We start from the raw sequence: 14,471 nt of genomic DNA, 5'->3' as shown, positions 1-14,471 counted from the left end.
CCAAATAGTTTGGCTAATGATCTGAGGTGAAACAGCCTACTCTGGTGCAGTGGATTCAACTGATTTCGTTGCGTATCGATGGCGTGAACCCATAATTTGATGCATCGTTTAATAGCATAGCTGTCTACATAAGCATTCCCCGTTTTATTAATATTGTGCATTGTTTGCAAGTGACCAGGGCCTAAAATCCTTTCCATCACGAGAAGTGCCTGCAATTGAACTTCTTGAGGGTCTGATTCTATACTTTCTAATTCCTCCAAGGTGTTGACTTCACTGAACTCCCCATCTGAAGGACAAGACGAATTATCCTGGGTTTTTGGATGAATGAGTTCGCCATTGACGTACCTGGAAATATATTGAAAAAAAAAAATATTGTAGTTAGCCAATAACACCAAAGTATAATAGATCAGTGCATTCACAGTTTCATACTGAAAAAGCTAGTATAATTAAGCAGCAGGTGTTGGAAAACTTACCTCTGATTGATTGCTGATTTCCAGTAATTAACTGTAGCGTCTATATCTTGTGTGCTGTTGAAAAGGGAAGCTCCAAGTAGCTCCAATGCATCGGCTTTCTCTTTTCCATATACCAGACCTAGTCTGCGTACCAGATATTCTACCATGTCCCGATGTCCAAGAGAGCTGGCCACAATCAAAGGCGTTAATCCTATCAAAGGGAAGACAAAGAATAAATAATCCTGAAAATCAAGGAATCTTTAGCTGTGTTCAGTTTAATTTAATGTTCACCTGATTCCATTCAAAATGGAGATATATATTGAATTTTGACTAATTCAGATCTTACAAAAAACCTAAAGGTATACATTCCTAGATCGAGACCCTTCAAGCAACACTCACCAGAATAGTCGGGACCCGTCCGAGCGTTGTGTTCCAGCAACAGTTTCATTACTTCCAGATGTCCTGCCTTTGCGCAGGCGTGGAGTGCACTTTCGCCTTCTATGTTTTTGCCATTGACATCAGCGCCCACTTCCAAAAGGTACTTCACGATTTCCAAATGGCCGCCGGAGGAAGCAAGCATCAGACAAGTGACAGCGCGGTTATCAGCAGCCTCGATGTCTGCGGGAAATAGACCGATCAATGTATTACAAGAAACTTCACGACCTAAAGAAAGATTTGTCAACTTTGTACTAAAAACAAACACTGTATGGATTTTTACAACAAAATATAACGTTTGACATCATAGCAAGCTGCAGTATAAGCCAATGCAATAGATAATTAGTGACAGCAAGTAGTGCTTATAAAAAATAACATTGAAACTAAAATGCAGTGAAAACTCACAGGCCCCGTGTTCCTCAAGAAGCCTGACAATTTCGAAGTACCCAAGTGCGCACGCTGCTTGTAGTGGAGTGCCGTTGAAACTGGTTTCGCCATTTGGATTGGCGCCTTTAGAAAGGAGATAGTCAACAACCCAGTAATGGCCATTGGAAGCAGCGCACCATAAAGGACTAACTCCAGACATGAGAGGTCCTTCAGCTGAAACTGCAAAGAACAACAATCTAATGGTATTTCTGATGCTGCAAATGAACTTCTCCTTTTATCAGTGTCAAAGAACACTTAAATGGAAAATAATTCAAGTTTTCAGTCATCATCCAAATACAGAGTAAGTCAGGGAGACCTGTCTTTCGATATTTAAAGTGACTTACCTGAGCCCAGTTCTTCGACGTCTGCTTCTCTGTATTCCACGAGGATCCTGACGCAGTTCGTGTGTCCAAGAAGAGCTGCCGTGCACAGTATCGAATCCCGTCCCTCCTCGGCCCTCTCAACGCAGTACGTAACGCCCGATGGAAAAGTCTGAAAATGCACAATACAAGAATGAGATAACCAACAATATTAGCAACAACACAGGAGAGCCTTTGGATATGCAGCTCCTAGATTATATAACAAGCTCCCTCTTGAGCTGAGGCAGATTGGGGATTTGAAGTCTTTCTAAAACAAACTTAAAGGATAATAATAATAATAATAATAATAATAATAATAATAATAATAATAATAATAATATGTTTTATTAAAAGTAATTGTTGCCTCAGCTGCATTAATTTTATACAGGTTCTTCTCTATTTTTCTAATTATTGCTTTCTCATTGTTGCTTAAACTGGTGAGCAACGCACCGAAGGTTAACATATCTCAATTAGGTAGAACGATTGGATTTTATTGGTAAAAAATTTCAGTTGGGTAGTCAAATTCTCGGATATAACCCGTAGAGTTTATTACAGATAGAATTGATGTTAAGCATAGAGGACTGCTTCAACATCGAGAACAGAGCACTGGGGCAATATATGGAAACCAGCGAAGACGAGTGGCAAAAGAGTGCATGGGAAGAAGGACTAATAAAAGTAGACGAAGACCCGAAATATACAGAAAAAGGAGAATGACAAGCAGAACAGAGGAATGGCACAACAAACAAATGCACGGGCAATACATGAGACAGACTAAAGAACTAGCCAGCGATGACACGTGGCAATGGCTACAGAGGGGAGAGCTCAAGAAGGAAACTGAAGGAATGATAACAGCGGCAAAAGATCAGGCCCTAAGAACCAGATATGTTCAAAGAACGATAGATGGAAATAACATCTCTCCCATATGTAGTAAGCACAATACGAAAAATGAAACCATAAACCACATAGCAAGCGAACGTCCGGCACTTGCACAGAACCAGTGCAAAAAGTCATGATTCAGTAGCAAAAGCCCTCCATTGGAACCTGTGTAAGAAACACCAGCTACCTTGCAGTAATAAGTGGTACGAGCACCAACCTCAAGGAGTGATATAAAACGATCAGGCAAAGATCCTCTGGGACTATGGTATCAGAACAGGTAGGGTGATACGTGCAAATATACCAGACGTGACGTTGATTGACAAAATCAAGAAGAAAGTATCACCCATGTCGCAATACCATGGGACATCAGAGTTGAAGAGAAGGAAAGGGAAAAAATTAGATAAGTATTAAGACCTGAATATAGAAATAAGAAGAATATGGGATATGCCCGTGGAAATTGTACCCATAATCCTAGGAACACTAGGCACGATCCCAAGATCCCTGAAAAGGCTGAAGTAGCTCCAAGACTCATGCAGAAGAGTGTGATCCTAGAAACGGCACACATAGTAACAAAAGTGATGGACTCCTAAGGAGGCAGGTTGCAACCCGGAACCCCACACTATAAATACCACTCAGTCGAATTGGAGGACTGTGATAGACAACCATCCCCCCAAGAAAAAAAAATAACTATAATAATAATAATAATAATAATAATAATAATAATAATAATAATAATAATAATAATAATAATAATAATAATAATAAAAAGGCAAAGTAACGAGAACTGAAGGGATAAAGCTACCCAGATGGGGAAGCAACATCAAACACATAGATAAGACAGGATACAAATGCCTGGGAATAATGGAAGGAGATATAAAACACCAAGAGATGAAGGACACGATCAGGAAAGAATATATGCAGAGACTCAAGGCGATACTCAAGTCAAAACTCAACGCCGGAAATGTGATAAAAACCATAAACACATGGGCAGTGCCAGTAATCAGATACAGCGCAGGAATAGTGGAATGGACGAAGGCAGAACTCCTCAGCATAGATCAGAAAACCAGGAAACAGATGACAATACACAAAGCACTACACCCAAGAGCAAATACGGACAGACTATACATAACACGAAAGGAAGGAGGGAGAGGACTACTAAGTATAGAGGACTGCGTCAACATTGAAAACAGAGCACTGGGGCAATATCTGAAAACCAGTGAAAACGAGTGGCTAAAGAGTGCATGGGAAGAAGGACTAATAAAAGTAGACGAAGACCCAGAAATATACAGAGACAGGAGAATGACAGACAGAACAGAGGACTGGCACAACAAACCAATGCACGGACAATACATGAGACAGACTAAAGAACTAGCCAGCGATGACACGTGGCAATGGCTACAGAGGGGAGAGCTCAAGAAGGAAACTGAAGGAACGATAACAGCGGCACAAGATCAGACCCTAAGAACCAGATATATTCAAAGAAACGTCAGCTACCTTGCAGTGATAAGTGGTACGAGCACCAACCAGAGGGAGTGATAGAAAACGATCAGGCAAAGATCCTCTGGGACTATGGTATCAGAACGGATAGGATGATACGTGCAAATAGACCAGACGTGACGTTGATTGACAAAGTCAAGAAGAAAATATCACTCATGGGACACCAGAGTTGAAGAGAAAGAGGAGGAAAAAAACAAAAATGGATAAGTTCTCAAGACCTGAAAAATAGAAACATAAAAGAAGAATAATGGATATGCCAGTGGAAATCGTACCCATAATCATAGGAGCACTAGGCATGATCCCAAGATCCCTGAAAAGGAATCTAGAAAAACTAGAGGCTGAAGTAGCTCCAGGACTCATGCAGAAGAGCGTGAGCCTAGAAACGGCGCACATAGTAAGAAAAGTGGACTCCTAAGGAGGCAGGATGCAACCCTGAACCCCACACTATAAATACCACCCAGTCGAATTGGAGGACTGTGATTGAGCAAAAAAAAAGAAAATTATATCTATATATATATAATAATATATATATATATATATATATATATATAAATAATAACTAATAATAATAATAATAATTATAGTAATTCGTCACAAGAGGGCTGATATGCTTTTTAAGATATCCTCTCATTGGTAGTGAATATATACATCCCTACACGGTAATTATATGCACAAGACTTTTCTCGTGAAGCTCTATGTTCATAGCCAAGATTTTTTCCAGTTGTAATTAACTGAGAGATTTCCTTTGAACCATAATTATGAAGAGATGTACACTTTTTCAAACTATTTCAATGCGTGCACCAGCTGCCAAGCACATATACATTTTGTGATCATTCCAAACAATACCTATAAAAGAAAGTGAAGGTAAAATGGATGACTAGCTGGTGGACATGGGAGCAATATTTAAAACAACTTCTGTCAAACACTGAGTAAACATTCAGTGTTTGACAGATTCGTGTTAGACTCATTACCGTGTCATCATAAGTGAATCTTCTTCATTACATCAAACAGACGAATGAGTTTCAGGTCATACCGTGAATGGGCAAAGACATTTCCATATATGATTAGAAATTAAGCGAATAACAGAAGTGAAATAAATCCTAATCAACAAAAGCTGTTACAAATTTGTCAAAATCGGAAATAGAAACTGCACAGAATGTGTGAGGTGTTTGACCAATTGCTGATAGGTTAGAAAATAATTTATATAAGATAAAAAGATACTGAACGTATGTGGTGTTTGACCAATTGCTGTTAGGTTAGCCAAATAATATTTAAGATAAGAAAAAACTTATAGATAATTTTTAAACCTAACCAATATACAAAATGGGTTGAATGTCGCTACCGGCTTTAGTCTGATGTGGTTGTCTCGAAAGTGGTGATGTTCGAATTCAAAACGAGGAAAAGTTCAATAAGATTAAGATGAATAAAAAAAACCGAAGCTTTGAACAAACAATATAGAAAATTGAAGGAAACATTCTACGGGGACAAGTTAGCATTAAAAAGACGATAAATGAAATCTTATTTTTAAACCAGCTACAACAAAGACTACTAAACTAAGAACTAATTATTTCCTCGATTCTGAGGAGTCAGAAAAAAAAAAAGATGAGACGCTGCTAAAAAGTAAGATCATGAATAAAAACCAAATAAGTAATCACAACGGATAGTTAAAAGAAGGAAAACGATTATCAGACCGTGATAGTAAATTATACCAGGCGATGAGGAAGAGAATGTTATTGACTTACCTTTAAAAAAGGAATTCACGACCAAGAAACTAATAAAATATGAATAGGAATAAAACCAAGGGAATGAAACATTAAATTTAAATTTCCAACAAGGAAAAGAAATGGAGAAACTTCTTGTGAACAGTGACTTACTGTCTATGACAAACCAGATAATTTCAATACAAATTTCTCAAATTCTAGAGATAAAGACCAAACCAGGAAATATGTGCAGATGAACTCTCTTAGCTAAAGTGTTGAAAACATCAGGGATTGTATGACCATCAATCAAAACAGACAAATCTGATATTTTGTCAAGTTAAAGACAAAGCTGCAGGAATAAACATATTCTCCCACATTTGAGAATGCTCGTCAAGCAGAACGTCTCATGAACTAACAGTTAAATGGAAACAGACTTTGAAGTACGAGAAAATCTGACAAATACCACACCACATCTTAATGCAATACCAGACTTACTTAATCAGCGAAATGAACTATGATTTAATAAACTTGCTGCCGAGGTAGAGTTGGGGTTATGTATGAAACAATTAAAATAGGATGAAAAGTCAGGGAAATTAGAATCACAGTGCTATTATTTTAATTCATTCAATGATGAAATGACACAAAGCAAGTTCATACAAAGACGTTGAATGTAAAATTTCGTGAACAGACCAACGCTGAGACCTGGTCATAACTGGAATAAGTCATAAGTGAAAGTAAAAGGGCTCCAGAAAAAAAACAGATATTAAGTGATTGTGACCCATTAAAATATACATGAGAGGAAATGGTGAATTTATTTGGAAAAAAGGAAATGCTCAACGAAACACAACACGGAAATTGATGGAGAAATCTGAGTTTCAATAATTAATCAAAATCAGCCAGATGTTATGAAACAACTAAGTAACAAAACTAAAGTGTTGACTTATGATAAGTCGCCTCCAATGATATACGAATAAAAAGTGACTGAAGTGAAAGACTGAAAAAAAAAAAAAAAAAAGTCGATAGGATATCAACAAGGATGAAAAAAAAGAAAAAAAAAAAAAATTATATTGACGGTCAAAACTAACAACACCAAATGTGTAAAGAGTGATAGAAGCAAGAACTTGCTTGGAGGTTGGCTGATTTTGATCAAGACTGTTTATCACGTAGAAAATAAAACATATACATTAACAGAAAAGTCTTAGTAGAAAGAACCTCTTAATACAATTTACCAGACTCTTCAACTATTCCCCCCAAGAATTAGAATTACAAAAAGACGTAAAGAAAGGTAGAAATTGAAAACCTGTATCTTCGAAGCTATTACAAAAAGATATGATCTGTCACTGATAAATAATAGCTGGAAAAAATGTTGGCTTCCTTAAATTAGCAATTTTATTGATTGAATAATAAAGGATGATTCTTTTATATTTATTCCTGAACGTTGTCAATTTATCTTGGCTAAAAATTTACTCATAGAAAATAAAATTAAACACCGTCAAATAACACAAACAAACCAGTTTAAAGCGTGGAAATACGAAGCATTTTATGGAATTTATTCATCACCAGACCTACATGAAACGCAAACCTCGATAATTAAGATATAATAATGAACAACAACAATTAGATTGACCATACAAAGTATATATTCCCTTGGAATGATGTTTTGTTACAGCTGAACTGAAATTACTGAAAACCCAAATCAGTAAGCCTAATCTCATCCATTATTGAAATGAGATGTGAATACATGTGAAAACTTCACTATGGTAAGTTGAAGCTGAAACTCTTGTTCATTACCAACAACAACAACACTAATAATAATACAGTGTTTCCTACTACGGGACGACTTAGAAATTGAACTCAGATCCAAGATTAGAATACACTACCTTATAGCCATGATAATCTAGATTTTGTAGACAATTCTTTACAGCATATTTATCATCACAAAAGCTTATAGATAATTTTTAAACGTAACAGATACAGAAAGTGGGTTGTATGTTACAACCGGCTTTAGTCTGATGTGGTTGTGCTTCGAAAGTGGTGATGTTCGAATTCAAAACGAGGAAAGGTTCAATAAGATTAAGATGAATAAAAAAACCGAAGCTTTGAACAAACAATATAGAAAATTAGAGGAAACATTCTACGCCGACAAGTTAGCATTAAAAAGACGATAAATGAAATCTTATTTTTAAATCATCTACAAAAAAGACTGCTAAACTAAGAACTAATTATTTCCTCGATTCTGAGGAGTCGGAAAAATAAAAAGATGAGAAGCTGCTAAAAAGTAAGATCATGAATAAAAAGCCAAATAAGTAATCACAATGGATAGTTAAAAGAAGGAAAACGATTATCAGACCGTGATAGTAAATGAGGCGTCCAGCGCTAAAACCCTCACTCACCACATTTAAAAAAATAGAGAAAAAAGGCCTTTAAATTTGTAAATTTAAAAAGGCCATAACACTTTTATTTTCCAAGATATTTTCTTCAGGTTTGAATTTTTGGAATGTTTGGGACCCCAAAAATATGATGTTATATATGAAAAAAAAGTAGACTGTGCACAATTTGATTGACTGATTGTATGATTGATTGTAAAATTTATGAGCAAAATTAATGCTGAAGTTTACAAAAGTACATATTATATAATGCAAAATTGAACCATATTCTCATCATCAAAATATACACTCACTTACACCATTCGAAAGAGAAAACGAAGGGAATTCCAGATGTACGATAAAATGCATTTCTCAAATTTGTGGCGAGTGTTGGTTTTTAGCACAGGACGCCTCAAATTATACCAGGCGATGAGGAAGAGAATCTTATTAACTTACCTTTGAAAAAGGAATTCCCGACCAAGAAACTAATAAAATATGAATAGGAATAAAACCAAGCGAATGAAACATTAAATTTAAACTTCCAACAAGGAAAAGAAATGGAGAAACTTATTGTGAACAGTGACTTACTGTCTATGACAAACCAGATAATTTCAATACAAATTTCTCAAATTCTAGAGATAAAGACCAAACCAGGAAATATGTGCAGATGAACTCTCTTAGCTAAAGTGTTGAAAACATCAGGGATTGTATGACCATCAATCAAAACAGACAAATCTGATATTTTGTCAAGTTAAAGACAAAGCTGCAGGAATAAACATATTCTCCCACATTTGAGAACGCTCGTCAAGCAGAACGTCTCATGAACTAACAGTTAAATGGAAACAGACTTTGAAGTACGAGAAAATCTGACAAATACCACACCACATCTTAATGCAATACCAGACTTACTTGATCAGCGAAATGAACTATGATTTAATAAACTTGCTGCCGAGGTAGAGTTGGGGTTATGTATGAAACAATTAAAATAGGATGAAAAGTAAGTAAAATAAGAATAACAGTGCTATTATTTTAATTCATTCAATGATGAAAGGACACAAAGCAAGCTCATACAAAGACGTTGAATGTAAAATTTCGTGAACAGACCAACGCTGAGACCTGGTCATAACTGGAATAAGTCATAAGTGAAAGTAAAAGGGCTCCAGAAAAAAAAACCGAAATTGAGTGATTGTGCGCCATTCAAATATACATGAGAGGAAATGGTGAATTTATTTGGAAAAAAGGAAATACTTAACGAAACACAACACGGAAATTGATGGAGAAATCTGAGTTTTAGTACTTAATCAAAATGAGCCAGACGTTATGAAACAACTAAGTAACAAAACTTAAGTGTTGACTACGATAAGTCGCCTCCTATAATATACGAATAAAAAGTGACTGAAGTGAGACTGAAAAAAATAAAAAAGTCGATAGCATATCAACAGGTATGGAACAAAATTTTTTTTTTATATTGATGGCCAAAATTAACAACACCAAATGTGTAAAGAGTGATAGACGCAAGAACTTGCTTGGAGGTTGACTGGTTTTGATCAAAATGTTTATGAAATAAAATACTGACTAATGAAAATGGGACCTTGACCTAAGAGATAAAAACCAATTAGCAAAAGATACATATAAATGAAAAAGAGATATAAATGCTTGCTACAATAAAAAAAAAATAATACTTAGACTAGTGCAAGATTGTGTTGTGCACGGTTGAATTCTCTGCTGAAGAATTGTAGGTTTTTATTGATAAAGTGGCCAGACTAGAAACGAAACCTTCTCTCTACATAAGGTAACTCGTATTATCCAAGTAGGCAAGTAAGCTCAAATGGTAACCTCTTTAACGTGGAGTCGACTACGATATATGGAATTTGACTTACATCGCGAAAATATCCCAGCCAAAGTATACTATACTTACATAAAATAGAAAATGAAATATATACATTAACAGAGCCACGGTTCAGAAAAATCATAGGAGAAAGAACCTCTCAATAAACTTGACCAGACTCTTCAACAAGCATTTTATGGAATAAAATCATCACCAGACTTACATGAAACGCAAATCTCGATAATTAAGATATAATAATAAACATCAACAATAAAAGTATATATTTCCCTGGAATGATGTATTGTTACCTCTGAATGGAAATGAATGAAAACCCATATCAGCATGGCTAATCATATCCATTATTGAAATAGACATGAGAATACATGTGAAAATATCACTGTTGTAAGTTAAAGCTAAAACTCTTGTTCATATCAACAACAACAACAACAACAGTGTTTCCTACTAAGGACGACTTAGACTTTGACCTCAGATCCATCACTAGAATTCATTACCTCATAGCCATCATAATCTAGCTTTTGTAGATAGTTCTTTACAGCATATTTTTCATCACAAACACGAGCATAAATACCAAAAAAGTATAGCTTTGCTTACCCTTGTGACGCGTACAAAAGAACCGTCGATTTTGTCCATCTTGGCGTAATAAACGACAGATAAAATTTCAACTGAAGAAAGCCGGAAGGAAAGTAAGGCCTCTGATATAAAAGGACTCTTGCACTAAGCACGTCTTGTATCACTTCACTTCAAGGAAACTTGTAACTGAGTATTTTTACGATAATTTTCAACCTGCACTATGTGCGTCTAACTATCAGGTACAATAGAGTATTGTTTCACTCCACTTCAAGGAAACTTGTAACTGAGTATTTTTACCCAGATTGGGTCTATTTATACCAGCTGGGCATAGGGAGAGGCGGGGTCAACTTGAAATATAGTTAATCCCCAAACCAATGGTGACCCGGGCAATACCAAATCTTATTTCACTCATAATTACAATGCTCCTTCGGTAAAGGAAATAGATTCCTTTCTGGGAAAGTACCCTAATGAAGGATAATCAATGTATAATGAATAAGTTTTAAGCAATAATAGTAATTAAATTTGTATGATGAATATATATTTTATGTGAAGGGTCCATGATGTGGCAAGCGAGTGGGAGAATCCCACAGAGTGCTCTGATTGGCTGAACGAGTCGTGACTCGGGAAGGTGTGACCAATGGCCGTGATGGCACAACGGCAGGAAGGAAGCATCCTATCTCGACACACGCGGACAGGAACGCATAATAAAAATGAAGAAATTAAACGTGTGTAATTTCATTTATATCTATGCATAATGTGTATGTAGATACAATAACTTATTTTCAGCTTATCGTGTAAAAAAATTTCCCTTTGGTTAAGCATATATGAAAATATATTAATTCCGAGGTAGAGCGAATTAGATATTAAAGGACTTCGTAGCTCGATGTGTATATATATATATATATATTATATATATAATATATATATATATATATATATATATATATTCCATATATATAATTCTAGGGCTCATTTTTTCACAAATAAAACATTCATTAAAGAGAATGGCTCTCATATTTTTTAACCAGCTTTTTTTTTTATATTGCTTCCTATTTTCTCATTATTTTCCTCCCTTCAATGTTTAGGTCACTAGTAGACGCATTCAGGTAATGGGGTTCTTCCATTTACTTATGAACACCTAAATCATACTCGAGAAATGCAATTACAACAATCCATTTATTGACAGCAGAAGCATTCAGCATCTCCATGCAACGCCCCAGCCTTAAGATCCGACGCGAGGCAGAAAGATCCCTAAGGTCTTGTTGTCTTAGATTAAGCTGGCCTTATGCCAGCACGGGCCCTTGCTCAGAGAGAAGCCCGTAGAGACCCATTCAACCGTATGAAACAAAAACCATATGAAACAAAACTGTGAGTACGCTGACAGGAACACATAATGTAAATGAAGAAATTAAACATATGTGTAATTGATATATATTTATGTAAAATATATAAATTCATGTTAACTTATTTTCAGTTTATAATACCTTATTCTACTGTCATTATTTTAACGCAGCCTTTTGAGAATATAGTCATTCCAAAATGAAATGAGCTCTCTGGCAGGGTTGTTTGGGTCCGCTCCATGTATGTTCATTTCCGCATATCTGCCAAATCTATAGGAACAACAGAGAGGTAAAAAAATTTCTCCATTATAGGTATCAAATATCTTTTTCGTCACGCAAAATTTTAAGTCAATTACACAGCTTCACGATTGATAGCTTTTTTATGCAATAGCAAGAAACTGAATCAGATTTTCTGCCAACGTGGCATCTTATTTTGGTGTTGCTTCTGGCAATATTTCAAAAAGCTCCACGTCCGTTTAGTTCCACTGATGAGCATCTTTAAGTTTGTCTCCAGGGAAGCACTTTTGGTGGTCACGGTATTTGTATGTCTGGAGGAATTCCCCTCTCTACAAATACCTTTCTTTCTTAATTAAGGAATTAAGGAAATATGAAATGAAGCATAACATAGAGTAAGTTGGACGACTGAGAAAATAAACAATCTCTCTCTCTGACAAAATAATTGATTGGAAACAAGGACAGAATATTGCTGCAACATGATATGGCAAAAGAACAAGAAATAATCACCTATTTCTATAGCATTAATTGAATACCTTTTCTTTCAGGATGTGCTGACGCGAGCCTTCCAGGAAAGGATTACCAACTGGTGTCGTCGGCTTGGGCAAAATTGCCCAAACTCACCATCCCAGGTAATAACGAATACTATACTTGATTCTAAAGTGTTCTGTATGAAATGGACAATACTAGTAAGTCAAAATATTGCTAAACATATAAAATCAGTTAAATAAATTTGCTTCAGCGACCAATTTAAAAAAATATCAAGTAGACAATGCAGTTACTTTCAACATTTTATACTGATGAAGATAGGTAGTTAGAAATCAAAGCAGGGTTCTTATTCCCTATCCTCTTTATTTCATGGGATGTAATAATCTCAGACCATAGGAACGATCACATATTGCACGTAAATTTGAAATTTCAATCAAGTAACACACAAATACTCTGTCTAAATTTAATTCTCTAAAGACCAGGAGTTTATAAATTTCAGAGAGAAGTCATAATTTCGTCTACGTTAGTGCCTGATCTTTTCAGTCTCTCATTCATGACTGATTTGATTTGTTAAGACAAATATTAAATACAGATTGGCTAGAGCAATGCTTTCCAAGGTCTTTTTGACCATCTTTTTGGGAGTGCTCGCTAAATACCTTGGTTTCACTGATTAGTGAAGGGTTCGTATGGTTAGGGCATCTCCACAAATCTATCCTCCTAGGTGATACCTATTTGATTATTTAAATCTTTCCCATGATGTTAATCCCTTGCCTACAGTTTTCCCCAAGAATTATTATTTACTGGAGTTTCTTTTAAGTAGATTGTTCAAGAATTAGCCAGTAAAGTGACCACTGACCCACTCAATGCCCTATGCCCACCACGTTTTGCTGCCGCCGAGGTTTGGCAGGAGGTAAAAAATTATACCACACGTCTGTTTTTATATAAAATCATTCCACTGAAAATATCGAATGTCAAATGCATTTTTAATGGCATTTTGTATTTTTTAATAGTAGTTTTTAACACATGGCTACATTTTAGGAAACTTTCACTCGAGTGCATTCTTAAGTTCGTTAGGCCTGGAATTCTCTCTCTCTCTCTCTCTCTCTCTCTCTCTCTCTCTCTCTCTCTCTCTCTCTCTCTCTTCTCTCTCTCTCCGCCCAAACAATTTTAGAATGTTTAGAAGACTACAGACCATAGTAATGGTGTGGGTCGGTCTCAATTTTGAACAATAATGCTTTCACTTAGTTTCATTGCTAGACGTATTCATATTTCAGTGCCTTATAACCATGTACCCTACGTACAAATTTATTACAATTACGTATTCATCGTCATTATTATACATTTCTACTGAAGTCCTGAGTCATTACTTATCAAGAGGCCTCGTGCAAAGACAAAACTGGAATTTGATACCCATCATGAGTCGTTTTTTACCAAGGGAGGGTGGCGCAGTGGTGCAGTTGGGATTAAAATACCCGTAATCCCCTGACCAATGGGCACCTTCCCTTGAGCGAAGGCCATGACGTCACAAGGGTTCCTTGACCCACGTGCTTGCCCGTCTTGAAAATGCTTCTCAAGTCTGGAAAGTTCCTTCTTTGAAATACCGTAACTTCCGTCAAAGCACTACAATGCCAGCAAGGATTAAATTCAGAATTTATGATCAGAAATAAATCCTATTAAATTTTGTACGAAGATTCATTATTTTTTCCCTTTAACGTACATACGAGTGTTTATGCACTGGCAGCTGGATGGGTGGATGAGGGAGAGCTCTGATTGATTGAGTGATATTTGGCCTCAACACCGCTGGATCGTGACCTAAACACCCGTTGAAGTCTCCGCATACCTCAAACATTTCTCACTGGTCATACTATGTAGTATGCA

The 14,471-nt window shown here is 36.0% G+C and overlaps 1 protein-coding gene across 1 annotated transcript in view; it reads right to left on the bottom strand.

The window, feature by feature from the left end:
- Positions 1–10,590, bottom strand: part of LOC135218175 (protein fem-1 homolog C-like) — a 21,665-nt gene extending 11,075 nt beyond the window's left edge. Inside the window, exons 1-3 of the mRNA XM_064254324.1 lie at positions 10,552–10,590; positions 1,658–1,805; positions 1,293–1,493 (exon numbers count right to left, since the gene is read on the bottom strand). Coding sequence (XP_064110394.1) covers positions 1,293–1,493; positions 1,658–1,805; positions 10,552–10,590 — 388 coding nt within the window. The remainder of the gene's footprint in view (positions 1–1,292; positions 1,494–1,657; positions 1,806–10,551) is intronic.
- Positions 10,591–14,471: the final 3,881 nt, after the last annotated feature.

The sequence above is a fragment of the Macrobrachium nipponense genome, chromosome 9 (genome assembly GCF_015104395.2).
Source record: "Macrobrachium nipponense isolate FS-2020 chromosome 9, ASM1510439v2, whole genome shotgun sequence".
Taxonomy (NCBI): domain Eukaryota; kingdom Metazoa; phylum Arthropoda; class Malacostraca; order Decapoda; family Palaemonidae; genus Macrobrachium; species Macrobrachium nipponense.
Note: the sequence above shows the minus strand (reverse complement) of the source record. Positions and strands in the feature narration are given on the sequence as shown.